Source organism: Lissotriton helveticus, chromosome 7 (genome assembly GCF_964261635.1).
Source record: "Lissotriton helveticus chromosome 7, aLisHel1.1, whole genome shotgun sequence".
NCBI lineage: Eukaryota > Metazoa > Chordata > Amphibia > Caudata > Salamandridae > Lissotriton > Lissotriton helveticus.
Genome location: NC_136068.1, coordinates 1045930508 through 1045951984, shown reverse-complemented (window position 1 = coordinate 1045951984; position 21477 = coordinate 1045930508). Strand labels below are relative to the sequence as shown.

The following is a 21477-nucleotide window of genomic DNA, read 5'->3' as shown; positions in this document are numbered from 1 at the left end:
GGATCTGGTCTGTTATTTCCAGTGTAATATTCCTTTCTTTAAATTTCAGGAACTCAGTGGTAAAGAGGGTAATGCTGGAGGGGGGCCACCGTATTGTTGCGAAAAATCACCTAAAAGCGGGGTTATATGGCTCTTTATGCAGCGTCACTGGATTCCTTTAACTCTGCTACCAGCGTTGGAATATCCTTAAACAGTGTCTTTTTTCAATTTGACCTTTTTCTTAGTAATCGGCCTCCCTGCTCCCCTCACAGCTCCTCTCGTGGCTCCACTCGTGTTCGATCCGTCAGTTATGGATATTTGTATACAGCTATTGCTACGAGAGAATGGCATGTGTTACCTGTTTGGGAAAAGTAGGTGACAGAACAAAATGTGCTATGATTTACTGCTCGCTATTCTGATTCAGGTATGTGAATCTATGAAAGCTCCAATACTGGAGTAAGAAAACAAGTTACTTACTTGTAACTGTAGTTCTCCAGTATTGCAAGCTTTCATAGGCTCACCTCGGATTAGGCACAAAGAGTATTATAGCACAAGTGTCTGAAAATCTGAGGGGCAAAAGGTTCTCTCAGGAGGGTTCTAGAGGGTGAGGAGCTCTGATTGGCTAAGTGAAAAGTTTGGTCCTTTTTTACATAACAAAGGTTATGGGTTGCAAAAGGGAAATGGGCCTAGGCCTTTTTTTAGTTAGCTATACTGCTAGGCATTGCTTTTTATATACCGGAGACTCCCGTCTCGACGACGGGGAAATGATTCAGGTATGTGAATCTATGAAAGCTCCAATACTGGAGTAACCTTTGTTTTCCGGAAATGTATGATTAGTAAAAACTGAAGCTGTATATAGTGCTAATTGATTTATCAAGCGCTGTAGTCCTCTGGGCATTTGAGATAGCAGCACTATGTCGTCAGCATATTGCAGGCTTGTTGTTCGAACATTGCCCAATTTTGGGGGGGTCCCCTTGTGCTAGGCGAAAGTTATTGTCTAGGTCAGCTGTATAGTTGTTTAATAAGCAGGGGGCCAGAACACACCCCTGTTTTAAGCACACATTTGAATATGAAGCTCCAGATCACTAGTTCCAGGCAGCAAGGATGCCTTGGGTCCTAGTGAAAGCAAAATAGCCCCTCTTGAGTCTTAACAATTAGTTCCAATTTGGGTTCAGATGGCCTCAGACATTCCTGAGCTTCAGTGCCATCGCATCTTCTGCAGTAATGAAAGATACACTCCTGGCTCCAGGATTACTCAGACCTGCAGCATGCACCAAACTGATTCCCGCTTATTCCACAATAAATCTTTTCTAATCAGGAGCATGGATCCAGCAGCCATTATGACAGCCACACATTAGACTGCTCCCGGCCTCCCTATGTATTCACCACCATCTGCTGCCTGACAACAGTCTCTCTGCCCCACCCCCGTTTTGGTGTCGGAAGAGCTCCCTGGCTGTTGAGCTGTCCAATGGGTCCAGGAGACTAGTCAGTCACTGTGTGGATCCGCCCAAGATGGTGGTCTGCTCTCGAGTCTAGGCTCCGAAGCTGGACGTCGGCACTTGATGGCTGATTGGGGCTGGCACGCCGGTGGATTGGTATGGTGCCGAATGGGAGAGAGTAGGCTGGCCATTCCCCATGCCGCTGTGCTGTTTGGTAGGCCCCTCAGTCTTGGAAACGCGGAACGGCTGCTGGGTGTGCAATGCCACCAAATTCTCCTGTTCATGGGCGTGGCGGTGTGCGGCGCTGGGGACTGTGGCCCACTGCAGTAGTGCTTAGCAGTGTCTGTGGAGGAGGTGCTGCGAATGGACTGGGCACGCGGTGACGCCTTAGGGCTCAGTTGGACCTCAGAGGAGGACAGACTGTGAAGTGGGTCATTCTTTTAGAGTACTAGACATAGTGGATTTCAATGCCTGCAGATAGCGAGACACTCCCCTGGCTGCCATTGACTGCCAGTTGCGACACCCTTGGTGGGATCTGTGGACTACCTACACCTAGTAGATTTGCCCGAGGCTGCCCATTAGCCCCCACTGACTTTCTGCCTTCTCCTCCCTGGTGTGGATGCTGTCTGTGGCGGCACCCTCACCCTGTTTCTGTAGTAGGGGATCTCTGTGTATAGTCATAATCTAGTAAATAGTCCCGCCCATGTGCGAGGACCCCGGAGCAATCAAAAATAATCTCTTACAGTGTCGAAAAATGCAGAACTGCACAGACACTTAAGAGAGAATTTAAAGACAGATAATGCAGCCTAAAAAGGCTACACTGTCCAGTACTTCAACTAGAAATTCCACCACAGAAATCCACAAAACAGCAAAGCCTGTACAGATTTCCCTTGCTTTAACAGCAAAATCCCTCAGGAATGATAGAGAGAAGAACCTGGACAGACAAGCCCCATAGGCTGCCATTATGTGGCTCAGAACAGGATACTGTGCCTTTAAGAGAACTTTCCAGAACTTCACAGTATCCCAGAATGCCCTGCAGGTCCCAGTTACTTTCAGTTCTTTTTACCGGCTCCTGCAAGCAGGACCCTGGAGCATTGAGCTCTCCCTTTTCAAGGGTTTATTGGTGTTTTTTCACAGTAAATTCGATTTGAGTACTTTCTAAGTACTTTTAGGCTTTTCTTCTTGGTGTTTTGCACTCTTTTGATGTCAAATATGCCTGCATTATTTGACAAATGCCCGGAGTGCTCCAGGAAGAAGGCAAAGTCAGACCCTGATGAGGTGTGTATCCTCTGCCTGCCCTCTTCCCATATTCCAGAGGAGTGTGAGATCTGTCAAGGCTTCTCTGGCAGGACCCTGAAGGACAGAATGAAGATAAGGCTTCAGGGCCTCGAGGAAAGGAGGCTGAAGGCGCAAGGTGGGTCTAGAAGGGCTTCATCTGCCCATGCTGAGGCCTCTGGGGGGCTCCCCAGGGGCAGGAAGTCCAGCAAACGTCCACATTCTCCGTCTGGGTCAGTAGCACTGACCACGACGTCGAGAGCTAGGTTCACGGCCAGCTCCCGGTCTCCCCAGGACTCTGGGTCGAGAAAACGTCGCCCGTCGACGTCGAGGGACTTACACAGGCCGCCGTCGAACCCAGTGACGATTTCTTCGTCGTCGTCTTCGGCTTCGACGTCGAGTGATCGCCGTCGACGGGCCCAGTGTCGGCGCTCGCCTTCGAGGCGACACCGCCGATCGCCGTCGACGGACAGGACATCGTCGAAACGGAAGAGGTCACCGTCGAGGCAGAAGGGATCTCCGGCGAGGAAGAAGTCGCCGTCGAGGCGGTCGAGGTCGCCGTCGAGGCGGACAAGGTCGCCGTCACGGCGTTCGAAGAGGTCGCCGTCGAGGCGGTCGAGGTCGCCGTCGAGGCACAAGAGATCGCCGTCGAGACATAAAGGATCGTCGTCGAGATGGTCGGGCTCGACGTAGAGGCATGGAGGCCGTTCGACGCCGAAGCATAGAAGGCGGTCGACGCCGATGGGGCGCTCGACGTCGAGGGACCTACGTTCGACGCCTGGTCACCGTTCTTCAGCGTCGAGGGGTCGTGCTGACAGGCCTAGGACTGTGGGGGGCTCCCCTCAGTCCGGAAAAGAGGTGTATACCCCAAAGAAGGCTGTTCCACCTCCTCCTCCGTTGCCAGGAGGTCTACCTCCGAGGGCTCCGACCCCTCCTCCGTTGCCTCCTCTGCCTCCTCTGCCTCCACTTCCAACGAGACCTAGGACCCCTGTGCCAAGGTCGGTCTCGTTGACCAGGCTTCCGACCCCTCCCAAGAAGACTCCTAAGTCTAAGGAACCGCCCAAGCCCAAGACGTCCGCCCCGGGGAAACCGGCTGAACGCCCCAGACCTAGGAGGTCACGGTCGCGCTCCAGGTGGAGAGACGTATCGAGGAGCAGACACAGGTCCTCCACCAGATCTAGACATCGCCACAGGAGGCATAGGTCCAGATCCCGTACAGCATCATCTAGGACCCGTTCCTATTCGCCTACTCTATCGGATTCTCAGGAGACTAGGGTGTCCCCGGTCGACGACATTGGCACGTTCCAGGAGGTGCTCCTGAGGGGGGCTGCGAAGTTGGGAATCACGGTGACGGTTCCTGATATTCGAGACGCTTCACAAGAAGCACCTGTCTCGCCCTCTTCTGCCGTTGGTCCCAGGGTTGGTCGAACCGGCGGAAGGGCTGTTCCTTACACCGGCGGTGGTGAAGGCTGCTCCCTCAAGACTCCTGAAAAAGTACCGAGCTCCTGACTCGGACCCGGCCTTCCTGCGTGTGGACCCGGTGCCCGACTCGGTGATAGTGACGGCGGCCAGGAAGCTGCATTCTACCTCCCCGTCCTCCACAGTGCCACCGGATAAAGAGAGCCGCTGGATTGATTCGGCTGGTAGGAAAGTTTGTGGGACTTCTTCCTCCACTATGAAAGCCTCCAGCGATTCGGCTTTGCTAGGGCGGTACAACCGTGCGCTATGGGACTCCCTGGAACAGTTTGCGGACCTTGTGCCACGCGACAGGAGGGAAGACTTCCTGGAAATTGTCTCGGAAGGGATGCTGGTTTCCAACCAGGCCATCAGTGCCTCTGCGGACATAGCGCTGTTGGCCGCACATGGCTACTGTCACGGGGTCAACCAGCGCCGCCATGCTTGGCTCAGGCTTACGTCACTCAAGCCTGAGGCGCAACAGCGGGTGGCCAATCTGCCGTTTTCCGGTGAAACACTCTTCGGAAAACATGCCGACGACGAAATGGCCCGGATGAAGGCCGAGGCTGAAACCCTGACGGCTGTGGGTCTGGAGAAACCCAAGGACAAAAAGCCTTACCGCCAGTTCCAACGGCGGTTCGGCTCGCAGGGGAAAGGAAGAGGACAGTCTTCTGGACAACAGCAGCAGCAACAACAGCAGCAGTTCCGAAGACCCTTCCAAAAACGTCAGAGGGGTAGAGGTGGACAGCAGTCCTCTACCACGACCAAAGCCCGGCCGGGTCTCGCCCCTGAGCGGTTACTTCCCCTTCATCCGTTACCCGCTCCGGTGGGGGGAAGCGTTCAATTTTTTCTGGCAGAGTGGAGAACAATTACTCAGGACAAGTGGGTGCTGAATATTGTTTGCAATGGATACAGTCTTCGGTTCATCAGCCCTCCTCCATCGATTCCTCTGGTCAGCTCGCAGTATCAGCTGCGCGAGCTCCAGGCGGAGGCCGATATCCTGTTAAGGAAAAGGGCGATAGAAGATGTACCTCTGTCTCAAAGGGGAAGAGGTCTGTACTCCCGGTTCTTTCTGGTCCGCAAGAAGGACAAGAACGAGTTCAGGCCCATTCTGGACTTGCGACAGGCAAACAAGTGGATTCGCAGAGAAAAGTTTTGCATGCTGTTGTTGCATCAGATTTATCCTCAGTTGCAACGGGGAGACTGGCTATGTGCCATAGACCTACAGGATGCTTACTTCCATGTGCCCATTGCGCACAAACACAGGAAGTTCCTGCGATTTCAAGTCGGCACCAATCACTATCAGTATACGGTACTTCCGTTCGGGCTGAAGTCTGCGCCCAGGACGTTCTCGAAGTGCATGGCAGTGGTAGCGGCACAAGGTGTTTGTCTACCCGTACCTGGACGATTGGTTGATCAAGGCCTCCTCCTTCTCGGAAGCTCAAGCACACTTCCAGAAGACGTGCGTTCTGTTGAACAAGCTGGGGTTGCACATCAACATGTCCAAGTCTGTTACGACTCCGGTCCAGTGCATTCAGTACTTGGGAGCCTCCATCGATACGCTGTCAGCAAGCGTGTCTCCTTCGGAGGAGCAACGATTATCACTCCTTCGGAAGGCTCAGGCTCTCATGTCCACTCCATCTACGACGGTAAGGACGGTGTCTTCTCTACTGGGATCGATGGCCTCTTGTATCTTCCTGACGCCACATGCGCGGCTGCACATGAGACCGCTGCAGGAGTGCTTAGAAGATCAGTGGGACCAGAGGAGAGGTTCTTGGGACGACAAAATACGACTGTCTCTGCATGCTCTTCAGTCTCTAAAGTGGTGGTGTTCAGCGGAGAATCTCCTCAGAGGGGTTCCCTTCCACAAGGACATTCCCACACAGACTATCGTGACGGATGCTTCTCTCCAGGGATGGGGGGCGCACTCCGGAGACTTACAGATTCAAGGGACGTGGTCCCCGACGGAGTCCACGTACCACATCAATTTCCTGGAACTCAGAGCTGTTCACTTAGCGCTGAAGGCTTTTCACCCGTCCTTCCGGACCAACTCTCTGCTTGTACAGACGGACAATACGACTACGATGTATTACCTCAACAAGCAGGGGGGCTCGAGATCCCGCACTCTGTCGCAGGAGGCGCAGGCGATCTGGCACTGGCTTCTGGCCCGAGGACTTTCGATAACAGCCACTCATCTGCCAGGTGTGCAGAATGTTCAGGCAGACGAGCTGAGCAGACTGATTCAGGAAAACCACGAATGGGTCATAAACGACGAAGTACTAGGAGAAGTCTTCGCAAGGTGGGGAACTCCAGACGTAGATCTGTTCGCCACCGCCGAAAACAGCAAATGCCGAGACTTCGCCTCCAGGTACTACCAGCCAGGGACGCTGGGGAACGCGTTATGGATCAACCGGTCGAACAGCTTTCTGTACGCTTTTCCACCCATTCCCCTGATCCCGACGGTTCTCATCAAGCTGTCCCAATCCAGGGCGAGGATGATTCTGATTGCCCCGTAATGGCCCAGACAGTGGTGGTTCACGGACCTGCTTCACCGGTCCCTCCTTCCTCACATGAAGCTGCCGTGCAGGCCGGACCTTCTCACAAAGTTCGGGGGACGAATGGTGCACCCCAACCTCTCGTCTTTGAGTTTAGCGGCATGGCTCCTGAAATAGTGCAATATGGCCATCTGAATCTCCCAGAGGATTGTATGGACATACTGAAGGAGGCTAAGCGACCTTCCACTAGGACTTCTTATGCTTACAAGTGGAAGAGGTTTTGCATCTGGTGCAAGTCTAAGAACTATGACCCTACAACATGCAAGGAGGATGTCATCCTTCCATATCTGCTACATCTGGCGCAGTCTGGCCTTAATGTCCATTCCATTAAGGTTCATCTGGCTGCTTTGACTGCCTACAGGAAATGCCCTTCACAGACTTCCTTCTTCCAGATCCCTGTGATCAAAGATTTTCTGGAAGGCTTGAAGAAAGTATTCCCTCCTGTCAGGCTTCCTTCGCCTTCATGGGACTTGAATGTGGTGCTGTCCAGGTTGATGAAGGAGCCTTTTGAACCTATTCATAAGGCTTCGTTGCAGCACCTGTCCTGGAAGGCGGCGTTCCTCGTGGCCATTACATCATCCCGCAGGGTGAGTGAAATTCAGGCGTTGTGTTGCCAAGAACCTTATACTGTATTTCATGCTGCTAAGGTTGTTATGCGTACTCACCCTAAATTTCTTCCCAAGGTTATTTCTGATTTTCATATCAACCAGACTATAACTTTACCTATGTTCTTTCAGAATCCTTCATCTCCAGCGGAAAGGTCCTTGCCTTCCCTGGATGTTAGGAGGGTGCTGAAATTTTATCTGGATAAAACCAAAGATATTCGTAGGTCAGACCAATTGTTCATCAATTATGGATCAGTCAGGACGGGTCTTGCTACCTCTAAACGGTCCATCTCGAGGTGGATTGTGTCCTGCATACAATTGTGTTACCAACAAGCTAATAATACCTTAGGGGGAAAACCTAAGGCTCATTCCACTAGGGGCAAAGCCGCCACAACGGCTTTGCTTCGTAACGTGCCAATTGCGGGAATCTGCAAAGCGGCCACTTGGAAGTCGGTCCATACCTTTGCTAAGCATTACTGCCTGGACTCTGATGCCAGGGCAGACGCTCAGGTTGGGCAGGCTTTGCTGCGAAATCTGTTCGCACAATAGTGGTGTTATTTCTCGTTCTCCACCGCCGCTTTGGTGTGGGGATGGGCTTGCCATTCTATTCACTAGATTATGACTATACACAGAGATCCCCTACTACAGAAGGAGTAGTTTCTGTCCTGTAACTCCAGTTCTGTAGTAGGGGTATCTCTGGTATAGTCATAAGCGCCCGCCCTCCTCCCCGGTGGAGAGAGATATTCATGTAAGGAATGCTACAGGTCTAGCGTGTTACGCCTTCAAAAAGAACTGAAAGTAACTGGGACCTGCAGGGCATTCTGGGATACTGTGAAGTTCTGGAAAGTTCTCTTAAAGGCACAGTATCCTGTTCTGAGCCACATAATGGCAGCCTATGGGGCTTGTCTGTCCAGGTTCTTCTCTCTATCATTCCTGAGGGATTTTGCTGTTAAAGCAAGGAAAATCTGTACAGGCTTTGCTGTTTTGTGGATTTTTGTGGTGGAATTTCTAGTTGAAGTACTGGACAGTGTAGCCTTTTTAGGCTGCATTATCTGTCTTTAAATTCTCTCTTAAGTGTCTGTGCAGTTCTGCATTTTTCGACACTGTAAGAGATTATTTTTGATTGCTCCGGGGTCCACGCACATGGGCGGGACTATTCACTAGATTATGACTATAACAGAGATACCCCTACTACAGAACTGGAGTTACAGGACAGAAACTACTCCTTCCCCCTGTTTTCAGTAGCACCTAGATCAGCCGCTTTGTGAAAGGTGGACTCAGGAGGTGATATTGCCGGTCAGCTGTCCGAAGCCTATTGCTCATCTGGTGGTCCATCTGGTGGTCCTCCTGGTGCTCCAGGGCCTTGCCCCGTCTTCTTCCTCTGACATTAATTTCTGCCTGCTGCTTGGGGCCTTGGCCTGCTTGGTGGTGGAACCTCTATACTGGACTGAGTTTGCGATGTTGTCTGTGGCCTGGGCCCCCCGACTGCGAACTGTTCTGTTATCTCCATTTGGCCTTGCAGGCAGTGGGTGTGCCCGTCGCTTCCACGAGGGCGTAGATGGCCTGGGGTGCTTTTGCTGCCCTCTGAGGTAAGTGGGCCACAGGTTGTGAGGGGGCCTACTGATCTCTCCCAGAGTCACGGAGTCCTCCTTCACACTCTGACCTTGCTACCATTCTTAAAGCGACCCAAGACTAGAGGGAGACAGTGGCAACTAAGGTAGACGAGGTTGAGGTGGAAGTCTACTTGCAATGCCGTGACCCCAGGAATGTCGCCGGTCAGAAGACTGAGGCAGAGACCTCTGTGGAGGCTGATTCTTCAGGTCTACAAGTTACTCTGGACTACAGCAGTGCTCGAGGAACTTGATAAGGATGCTGAAAATCGGTCTCGCAGGAACAGCCTCCGGTTTGTTGGATTCCCCGAGGGAACTGAGGTCTCTGGCATGGAGCATTTTCCGGAGGAGTGGCCCTGGGTTCAGGCCAATGTGCTTTCGCTGTGGTTCATGGTGGAGCGCGCGGACAGGTCCCTGGTCCGTCGATGTCCACCTGGAGCTCCATCCCATCCAATGATCATGCAGATTCTCAAACATCAAGACAGATATGCTATCCTTAGAGCAACCAGAACACACCAAGATCCCTGCATTCAGAATTTGAGGATTATGATTTTCCCTGACTAAACATGAGTGGTCCAGCAGCGTAGGAGCTCATTTGATGATTCGTATGTGAATCTATGAAAGCTTCCAATACTGGAGAACTACAGTTAGAGGTAAGTAACTTGTTTTCTTATGTGTTTTTCAAATTCACATAAAAATAACCAAAATGTACCTGGACGATAAACATTGACCCCCTGGACCAGTTGGGATCATACAAATATTTGGGGGTACTTTTAGACCAACACCTCCGTTTCAAGCAACATCAAGAACTAGGGAAAGTCAAAGCAAAACAGCTATTATTCGCATGTAAAATTTTGCAAAAAAAACTGAGAGACATCTCAACAACACGTTTATTAACAGGCATGGCAGCAACATTTTTACCATCAATCACGTATGGTTCTTAACTTCTAAACACAAAGGCTGCAACAATTCTAAATTCTGCTCAAACGAGCCTCTTTAAGAATCTATTTTTTATTCCGCGCCATATTCCACAAGCTTTGATCAGACTGGAATTCTGGTTAAAAAATCGAATTCCAACAAGACAAGGGGCACTTGTCAAATATTATTGGAGAATGAGGGCAGTAGAGAAAGATTCTTTAACACATAATTGCTGGCTGGAGGTTGAAAAGCAATCCAGACGGACTTACGGAGTCTACTTTTCCCTAAAACAATCCATCGTACCTCTAAAACTAGAGGACGCTTGGAACACAATATTGTCTTACCCTGAATTTAAACAAGTAGTCAACAAAACCATCAAGCTTCAATCTCTGGTAATAGACAAAGCCTCCTTGATTTAAAAAAGTAATGACTGGATGGTAATGCCAACATATAAAAAGCTAAAACCTCAACCATATCTGACAGAACATTTCACAAATCAAAAAAAGCAGAAATTGATTTTACTGAGACAGGGTGTTTATTCATCAAAAGATTTAACTCCAAAATGGAAACAGGCTTGGCCCACAATGGATTGCCACCTGTGCTGGCAAGGAGAAGAGTCAGTACTCCATCTACTATGTATTTGTCCGGCATTATTACATATATGGAAAGCCCTTCTTCGGCCATTATTGAAAAAAGAACAAATAAGGACTTGCAGAACCGCTGTAATCAAATGCCTAGGAGGATCGACAGTACAACTGGCTTGTAAGGCAATACCGTTTCTGACTATTGCAGCAAAGGAACTAGAAAAGAGGGACAGCCAGTTAGAACCAAATAGGGACACAAGGTGATAAATTGCAATTAAAGATTCTGAAGTCCATTTATTTACAGCCCCACATACTTCACCCTAGTGAAACAAAAGAAATTACCTTGCAGACTATTAGTTTACAGCACTAAGTACTGTATATAGGAAATTACTGGATTCGACTTACGGTACTAGTCTTCTTTTAGATCTTCAAACCATTTCAATCCTTTTTAACTTGTTTTAATGTACATTTTAATGAGATTCATGTTAATCAGTGCATTGATATAATCGCTTTTGTACATTGTGCATATTGGTGGATGTGCCGCCCTTTTATGATTTAAACTAAATCAAATAAAAGTAAACTTCAATCAATCAAATCCAAATGTGGGGCTTTTGGGTAGACTAGAATGGGAGCTTTCCACTTCTCCCCAGGTTTTTCAGGCGAGTACTACAAGCCCTGACACAGCGGGGATACTGATCAAGGGTGCTGGTGTAGTCATATTTCATCAGCAGGGTGTTATATTGTTGCAGGTCACGTGATGTTGGTACTCTAGAATATCTTACTTAAAATCTTTATTTCGGTAACAGTTTGTACCATAAAAGACATTTAAAACATCCATTAAAACTTGTTTAAAAATAGAAATTTGTACAATATGGGGTCAAACATTGTCATTTAAAAACAAAGTTCCATATTACACTATCAAGTCCTTGGTGCTTTAGGGTCAGTTGCCAGCCCTGATGCATTTCCTTCTCAAACACCAGATAGCACCCAAATATTTAGCCACTGCAAACACAATTTGGTCAGACGGATTGGATTTCAGTACTCTATGAGCAACCAAACACTCCACAAATCCCAGATTTCTGCACAGGGGAACTATCCATTTCTTGCGAACCTCTCGGTAAACCGGACAAAAAAAGAGTATGTGGAGTTCAGATTCATCAGACATTCTACACGCTGGGCAGATACTGGTTGATTGTTCGCTCCATTTGCTTGTGAATGATCGAATGGGAAGAGACCCATATCTCGACTGCAAATATAATTTCCTGAGCAAAGGAGGGTGCAATTTATCTAGAGTTGGTTCAAAGTTGTAAGTGTCCTTAAAGCATACAAACGAGTCAGTCAATGAACCAGCTTTTTGGTGGTTAAAAAGATCCATTAATTTACTGTCGTGATATGCCTTAGCCAATTCCTTTTTGGGGATAAGTGGACAGGTAGCCAGGGGATCGGACCACATCTTCGAAAATCCCAGACTCTCCAATTCGGATTTAACAAATTTGATCCACTTAATTTTCCCCGCATTGGGCATGGCAAGCACCTCCTGTAATCCCTGTCTGTAGGTGGCCAATTCTGGGGTTGCCCACAGCCTGCGCCAGTAAGCCAGAGGGCGAAAAGCCAGTTCTTCATCTAGCGGTCGTAACCCCAGATCCAGCCTGAGAGGGAGAAGGGGCGTGCTAGGAGGGAGTCCTACAACCCTTCGAATAAATTTGTTCTCCTCTTTCTGTAGATCTAGTGTACCTACATGGCCCCAGAGTTCACACCCGTACATGGCAGCCCCCCTTGCCTGTATCTTGTAGATCTGTATTGGAGGACCTATGGGCCTGGTCGATGATTTGTTATTCGCCAGAAGATTCATAATGCCCCCCGAGTGTTGGGTCAATTTGAGGAGAGCTTTCTCCTGATGCGTGTTCCAGGACAGTCTGTCATTTAACATGACACCAAGATACTCGAAAGTTTTCACCCTCTCAAGCCTACTGTGTCCAATTTTGGGGCTGAAGTGGAGTTTCTGTGGTGGATTAAAGACCATGAATTTGGTCTTTAGGGTGTTAATTTCTAGACCATGGTCCTCACAAAAGCCCGCAAAACCATCAAGGACCCGTTGTATACCGATGCAGATTTCGAGAGCAGCAGGGTGTCATCGGCGAACATGACAGCCGGCACCCTTACACCAGCCAATTTAGGAGCGTCAGAGTTAACAACCCCGTTTAGGTGAGAGATAACCCCGTTGACATAGAGACAGAACAGGGTCGGTGCAAGCACACAACCCTGTCTTACCCCCCTGCCAACGGGGAACCTACTAGACAGTGCCCCCATCTTGCCACACCTCACCTGTGCAAAATTAGCACTGTGAAGACAAACAATCATCTTTAGGAGACCCTCAGGGACGCCCAATTTGGCCAGCACCTCCCAAAGCATTTTCCGGGGTACCAGGTCAAAGGCCGCCCTCAGGTCCACGAATACAGTGTAGAGGCTGCCACCCTCCAGCTGCACCGTTTTCCAGACAATGAGGACGAGCCGAAAGACCTGGTCTGTTGTTGAAACCTTCTCCCTAAAGCCAGCTTGGAAAGGGCTCAGGATGTTACATTCCCTCATCCAATCCAGCAGGCGGTTCAGCAACAGCCTTGCAAAGAGTTTTTGTGACACGTCTATCAGGCTTATTGGCCTGTAATTGACTGGGAGCAGAGGTGATCCCTTCTTATAGATTGGGACTATCTCTGCCCCCAGCCAAGTTGGGGGGATTGGCATGCCATTCAGGATTGAATTAAACAGCACCCTGAGGTACGGTGCCCAGATTTTTGGTTCTTGTCTGTAAAGATCCCCAGGCAGCCTATCAAGGCCTGGCGCCTTTCCAGCAGCCAGGGACGTGATTGCCGCAGTGACTTCCAGTACAGTAAATCCATCCATGGGAGTTACACTTTCGCTGGGTTGGTGCATTATGTCTTCAGATGGGGGGACTAGTTGGTCACTGTTATATACTTTATATAAATCTCTAAAATGTTCCTCCCAGACAGAGGGTGCTATGTTAGCCTCTACTGCAGCAAGGGGTTCAACTGAACCATGCTTGACAATTTGCCAGAAAGTTCGGGCGTCTCGTGATGCTAGGGCAGCTGACATTTCTGTCCAGTTTCCCTCATCCCATTCCACTTTAGCACTGCGAAGGATTGACTTATAAGCCAATCGCTTTTCCCTTATCTTACTTGGGATGTCTCGATTTTTAAGGGATTCTAGTAATGTAGCTTTCGCTCTCCTACAGGAGGCGTTGAACCATGTAACTCTTTTCTGCTTAGGCTTCTTCGGCCTAGCCACAGGGTTCAACACTTCTGCCAGGTTGGTACATAGGTCAGAGTGGATAGCACCAATCGCATAGAGCTGTACGGGTTTAGGTGGCATTGGCATAAGTGCCTCGGCCCGTTCCAGAGCAGAGGGCTCCATGTCATTGGCTAGATGGTACAGGCAAACCTCAACCTTTTCTAAGGCAGGAACGACTAGCGCATATAGCCTTTGAATGTTGGACGGATTTTCCTGTAGTTTTGCCCATTTAATTCTGCGCCTATTACTGGATAGTGCTAGATCTACCTGATTTGCTGAATTTTCTCCTGCCAAGGCCGTGTGCGAACCCTGAATCTCAAATCTAAGTGAGAGCAGATTATGATCACTATCTGTTCTGGAAATTATTCCAAAGTCCTTCACTTTATCCCAATCCCTCACTGAGACCAGGATATAATCAATGCGTGACTCATATCCAGGTCTATTAAAAGTGTATTTAGGTGGGATATCCCCAGCGATTCGCCCATTGCATGCCCTCAACGAATGACAGAGCGAGAAAGACATTAATTGGGTGGCAAGTGGTGTCCAAGCCTTTATCGGGGGACCCATCAAGGTGGGGATGTTCCAAAGTTCATCCTCTTCGCTTGTAATACCTGCCAGATGGTCCGGGAGAGGTTTGTACTGAGTATTAAAGTCTCCAGCAACAATTACAGGAGAACAAAGAGTGGTGGAATCAAGGAACAGTGCTAAGTCCTCAATTGTTCCCGAGGTGGCTCCTATCCCAACAGCTCTTGAGTAGACATTAATCAGTGTTACTTTTGCACCGCACGACCAATCCAGGGATACACACTGGAAATCTGCTGAATTCGTTTCCAGATGTGTAGCCCTGCAACCTAAGTGGGAGCCCACCCAAATCAGAAGGCCCCCTGATGGTCGACCCTTTCCGCCCCATTTTGCCTTGATCTCAAAGGTAGCATATCCTGCGCGTGAGTATTTTTCTCTGGCCCACGTTTCTTGAAAAAGGCATATATCGTGCCCTTCAATAAGTTCCCCCCATTCAGGAGAATCTAATTTATTAGACAGACCAGCAACATTCCAGGAGAGTATAGATACTACTCCAGGAGGCTCCTGCGAATCAGTAGTGGCTATTATCAGAGAGCGCTTGCGTGGGCCAGATTCACCTTGCTTAATAGGGGGAGATATGACTATTGGCACTAACATTGTTTTCGGGCAAAGCTCGGAAGGGAGGGTGTCCTTATTACTCAGGTCTGATTTAAACTTGACAGAGTTGTTGGTTTTATCACAGGTAGGTTTAAATGTTATGGATGCCCTACCCATGTGCCTGCCATCCGCAACAGTTTGATTGTGATATCCCAGCTGACTTTCTGGTGGGGGAAAAACAAATCGACCCGGTTGGGATTTTTGTATAGTCAGAGCTGATTTACCCATAGGATAGATAAGGCGACTGGTCAGGTCAGATACTGGTGGAGTGGTAGTGGATCTGTCTAAAAGTCAGTCCACTTCCTCGAGGCACCCATATCTATTTGAGGTCGGTACCCCGGTCCACCCACCATATGTATCCGACCAGTGATTAGGTAACCAACCCCGGTCACCTTTTCTCTCCGGGATCCAGCTCCAGTTCCCTCCCTCTAGAATATCACATTGGTGTCAAAAATATCTTGTACTTTGAAGATGATAATCTGATTTTTGGAGAAACTATTGAGCAGCAGAATGTTGTACTCAAGCAAGCTATACTATTTCAGCAGAGGGGGTCAAACTCTAGGAGAACTTGTTAAGAGCTATTGAGCTAGCTCCCTCTCCTGTCGACAAAGAAAAACTCAGGTCCTTTATGGGTCTCATAGAGTATTATTCTAAATTGCTGTGGAGGAATTGCACTGGAACACACATTTATGTTGGTATGCTCATCTTTATTGGCGTGACCGCTCTGAGTGAACACCTCGCATGCTGGCCAGATAAACTGTTAAGCATGGAACCTTTGCAATTAAAGCAGTACATAGAACCTTGCGTTGGTGAGATTCTAGAGTACCTACATCACGCGACCTGCAGCAATAGAAAACAGGTTGAATGTAGGAAATCACTTCCTGGGGTAGGTATCAGCTTGTGCTACCTATGGCAGTGGGGTTGGTCTGGAACATCTCCCACCCACCTCTTAGAGTAGGCGTTGATGGTTACAGGGCTATCTGGGCTGTCTGTTGCACAATTGTGGCCTATGTAGTTGGTTAACAAGATGTTAGAAGAAAACCTTTCTTTGTTTGAGGGTCCTTTTGAGGAAGCAGGTGCGGGGGATGGTTTTAAAGAGAGGATTGTGTAAATGCAATGTTGTTGCTATTTGGCAGGTTGCAGGTTTGCACTCAAGGTTGTTCTCTACTCGCCGGGTGAATCAGCTAAATAAAGGGACGGGGAATACTGGAAGGAGGAGTGTTATGAGGGCATTATATGGAGGTGACAGAATTATTGAATGTTGTACATGAAGGTATTTAGGTAATTCGGGCTCAGATTTGTATATGAAGGGTTTAGGGATGGGTGATTTTTTTTGTAGATGATGTTAAATGTATAACAAGGTTTCAGGTAGTCTGTAAGGCAGTCGACAGGGTTCAAGTTTTTGTATACATTTCTGTCTCGATAAAACACCCTTTTTCACTTTCAAAAAGGTGTGGTTATTGTCTGTACAGTCTTACCTGAAATTGGGTGAGATTGGAGATGCTGCATGTCAGTCCACAGCAACACCACCAAACAACAGTATGTAGCTGCATACAGAGTTTGTGTGTTCCAGTTCCCTGGATTATATCACGGTGCATGATTGAAGCTGGATGCTGGGGCATGTGCCTGGGTGGTCCCACCTTTTAGTGGAGTGTCTCTAGACATCAGAGGACATAGTAAGCACTCCGTTCCTTCCCAACCACAAGGTACTTAATACAGTGCAGCAGGTCCAATGACATCTGCGCTCTAAGGTGTGAGGCACCCCTCTGTACCCAATCAAGGCCCTCTTTCACTACTGCCATGGACTACATGGGGTCCATGGCAATTTTCCTCACTATAGTCGATGGCTGCACCATTCAGATCTCACCCCCACTCCACTGGAGTGATATGATGCCTCAGTGTCCCTTTATTTGGTGGCAATAGTGTGAATAGGTGTCTCCTACTAGGTGGTAGTGTTGTAGCGGTATTCCCTACCCTGTTCCTTCTTTGCCACTGATTAGCAGGTTTCTCAATTTGTACTGCTCTGGAGTGTTTTTTGTGTGTGCTCTTCGTGTCCCCTGTCTCTGGCCTGTTCAGTTTGTGGTTTGACTGTATTGTTGGATTTTAACATAAGGCCGAAACCTGTTTTGTATTCAACCTTGATTTGATTATGCCTTTGAAGGCTTTCCTGTCACCTTTGCTGTGATCTCTGAACAATAAGCGAGAATTCCTCATCTTCCTCACCACTTCCCTCTGTTATTTCTAATTTAGTCTTCTTCACCTTTTTTCATCTTCCTTCAACAATTGCCTCTTTGACCTTGGTCTCTTGCTTTTACTTTTATCCCCTCAGACCTTCTCTCCTGATCTTTATTGGTCCTGTTTCCCTCTTTTTCAGCACTCCTGGGTCCACCCATTAACTTTCCCATGCTTCCATCTTTTATCCACCTCTTCCCGTAAACCTCACCTCACCTCACCTTTTCTAGCTTTTTCTAATCTCCCAGCATACATTCAGTGCTTACTCCCCCACCTTCTCACCCCACCCATGTACCCCACTTCCTTCCTCTCCACGCCTCTCCCTCTTTTCCCAGCATTCGTTCAGTCCTTACTCCCCCACCTTCTCACCCTACCCATGCATCCCATTTCCTTCACCATTGCATCCTCTCGACACCTCTACTTCTGTTTCTCATCACTTCCGTCTCCTTCCCATGTTACCAACTCTTTCCCTCTCAAACCTTTCCTTCACAGACCACCCATGACATCCACGACTTTCTAATGCTCGTCTCTCTGCCCTCTCTTGCTCACTTGCCTAACTTCTTTCCCTTGCTTGAAAACAGATCGCAGGAGTGAGCCCTCGGTTGGTGACAAACCTTTCGAATGGTCAGATGGACCTGGAGGAGTTAGAATCCAATATCCAGCAGGAATATCCCAATCCTCACTATGCTCGCACCCGACTTATCTGCTTGGAGAACACGCACAACCGGACTGGGGGGCGCATCCTTCCCCTTGCCTATCTCCGTGAGGTAAATACACACAAAACTTATTAAATCACCATTTTATCCTCTTACTCTAAGATACTTACTTTTCTGTGTTTTGTGACATGAAATCACACTCACCTTTAATTATTGGTAATTCATTTGAATTCCATTTTTCTCGTATGTGCTGTCACCCCTTTCCACCTCCAACCTTGGTAGCAGTCTAAAAATGAGACTGCTAACACTACCTGTCTTATTCTACGTCCTTGAGCAAAACTGGGTACAAAGCAAATTACACTGCGCAAATACAGTTGCAACAATCTTTATGGTCTGGCTTTACAGTACAGCTGTTGCTGTATAATTATGTGAGTATCACCAGGACAGGAGCTTTGACTCTGCCCACATGTTGAGAGCCAGGAGTTCATGTTTTGATTGGGCAGAAGTTGTATGTTTCCATAAAAAGTGCTTGCTCTCCACACAGCTATGATCATTTAGTTTATTTATCCAGCTGCCTTAGCTTGAACTTTTAGGGACACACACATGCCATTGCAATGCTATTAAAGTGTCTTATATAACCAGATCCTTTATGGTGTTTCCCTCTGGCAGCAGCATAGATGGGAGGATGGCGGTCATAAATGAGCATGAATATTTAGGTCTGGCTTGACAGTGCATGCATAAGCTCGACCTGTTGGTGTTGCCAGTGCTTGTTACAGGACGGTGTTCCACTTTGTCCACTTTCTCAGCCCTGCAAATTCTTCCAGGTCTTACCTAGAGCAATTTGAATGGTCTAAAATAAAATTAAAACATACACGCATACATTGAATAAGGTTGTGTTATACTGAACCTTCAGATCTACTGTGAGTGTGGTTTTATAAATAAAATGATAGTTTATTTTCGGTATGCTTTAGTTAGCAGGAAAAGGCTACTTTACAAAAGAGTGCTTATTTGTTTGCTGTGCAGGAGCCACACATGTTCATGTTTTTGTTCTCCTACAGAAAATCTTAAAACTCCAGCTGCAAATTGTGGTCTGTGTTTGCTAAGCTTGTTAAGTAACATTTTCATAGCTTTGTACCTGAAGGAAGAATAAGCAACACTACAAGGCTATATTGGCTGTTATGAATGTGCAGAAGCAGCTTATTGTGCAATGTTTCATTTCATTTTTATTTCCTCTGTGTAGCTAATCTATGTAAACGATTTACCAATGGAAATTATTTGGTAGTAGGCTATGTCTAGTGTGTTATACAAACGAATAGTGTGATTGGTTTATATGCAAGTAACATTTTAGGACAGCCCATTTATGTAATGCCATGCTATGAATATGTGTGCTTTTATTGTCTAGACCATCACAAAAAAGCATGCTATTTGGGAGAGAGGCAGATTTATGCAGGATTTGTTGCATTTAGCTTTTTGATCATTCGACTTGACCCAAATTAATCCTTATTGAAATAAATCCTTATTGAGAGGGCTAGTAATTTATGGTCCTTGCTTATGATTTGATTATGCTAATTCACTTGTTTAACTAACTTTTGCCATCTGTAATTACTACTTAAATATTTTTATACATCTACAAAAGAGATTACTGTCTTAATCCTTTCACTAATGTTAAAGGTTAACTGGCTAATTATTTACATACAAGGACTCTCCCTTTCCTACAACTGACCCACCCACAATTAATTAATTTGGACGCATCAACACTACCAGCCTTCCAGCACGCTAGTACGCACTATCGGAAACCATCTTCAGAGTTCAATGTGGATAAGCCCCTCTGGTCATCCTCAAACGCTTTGCAGTCAACCTCAGAGCAATTTAATGTTGAGGATCCTTTTTTCTTAAGGGATTATCTACTGCCGACTCAAATAGCATCCACATCGAATCCTTCAGGACTCATCATCTTGTGACCCAATGGGCACAGACAGTAAAAAGATGGATCGCCTGTGGAAGGAGGTTTATACCACTGGTTGGTTTGCACTTTCTGTTACTTGGATTGTATGACCAATCTCTGTAGATTTCCTAGTTATTTCTTTAGGATAAGAAGCACGGGATCTCCTCACAAATTATGTATTGTATCTAATTTCATAAGCTCCTTAGCTGATTTAACTCTAAGAGAGATTGTCCATCCTCTCCTCTCGAGAGGTGTTTCCTGACTACGTGTAATGGGGATGAGATGTGAGAACTTTGGAAAGCTGTTCTGGATTCTAGATTACAAAGTTAAAAGGAAATCCAATGCATAAAGAAAGATTCAGGTACAATAAGATCAGTGGACCTTGAGAAGGGAAGCCCATCCACAACACTATATTTAAGAACTAGTACAAAGAAGAAAGTGGGATACCTGTGAGTTAAAACTTTCTGCAATCCCCAACAAAAGTTGTATTAAAGACCAGGATACCCTAGTGCAGGAAGAGGAGGATCAGCTCCCTTAGATGCACTCTCAAAAGTGACAGAACCTTCAGTCAAATCTGAGTGGCTTCTTTATACTGACTCCTCCATTCAGCTGGTAAGAAATCTGAAAGGAGAACAATAGTGCCTTTGTTCCTCCTGGCTTGTAGGGGCATGACAACAGGATCCTGATAGCTGGACACAATTGAAAATGACTACTCTCTTCAATTTAAGACCTGCCACAACTAGTTCTCTGGCCTTCTCTAGCACATCTACATCAACTGCAAAAAGAAGTTGCCATTGTATACGACATGAACTAAGTGGAGGCAGAACCAAGAAAGCATTAGAAAAGAAATATAAATTCTCAATACTTCCTGGACAAGAAGAACGATCTAACAGTAGTCTGTCAAAAATTCTAAAGCACAAATCTGCTAAGATGTTTGTAGCAAACAACTGAAGATAATTGTCAGGGTTTGCACCCATAACATCATTTTTTCATGATACAGAATGGAGGTACGCTTTCCGCAATAAATCTTCAAGATGCATGACTCCACATACATGGTAGACCATTGCAAAGGAGTTTTTCGAGGTTGCAAGTGGCAGCTCCAGGATTTCAATTCAAGACTTTACCTTTTGTTTTGCCATGATATTAGTGACAAGAGAACTATCAAAATGGATGACCGTGGTGGCAATTCACCAAAAGGAGCAAAGAAACATCTTTTACCCCAACTTGGGTATTTATCTGGTAAGATGAAACACCTTCAAAGGAGCCTAATAATCTCCATTCCAGGGATCTAGTTTTATCAGTGGTGCCCTTCTGTCAATTGGAAAAGGACAGACCCGACCATGACAGAAATAATCTCTGAGAGATTCTAGATATAGAGCATTTCCTCAGGAGATATTCATATCTCTTCTTTGGAGGAGTAATTTGTCCTCTAGCACCATTCACTGCTAACAAGGATAGTACATGGCAAGATGGGAACAGAGGCACGCTGCACCTTTATGATTTCTCATGCCAAACGGAACACAAGATCCCTGCATGTATACCTCAACACTGAAAGACATAAAATGTCAGCCAACTACGAGTTTGAAGTGTTCATTGCACAGAAAGTAAAAAATCTCTACTGTGGTCGTGAAAGAGGACCAACTGAATGAAGCAGGTACAGGAAGTAACCATTATCGGTAATACATTAATACATCTTGTCAGGGTTGTGGGCCTGTTTTAAAAATAGTCGTTAGTAATGC

The 21477-nt window shown here is 47.1% G+C and overlaps 1 protein-coding gene across 2 annotated transcripts in view; it reads left to right on the top strand.

The window, feature by feature from the left end:
- LOC144769708 (uncharacterized) overlaps positions 1–21477 on the top strand; it is a 687018-nt gene that overhangs the window by 536554 nt on the left and 128987 nt on the right. For both annotated transcript variants that reach the window (XM_078653889.1, XM_078653890.1), the window contains exon 4: positions 17719–17904. In XM_078653889.1, coding sequence (XP_078510015.1) covers positions 17719–17904 — 186 coding nt within the window. The remainder of the gene's footprint in view (positions 1–17718; positions 17905–21477) is intronic.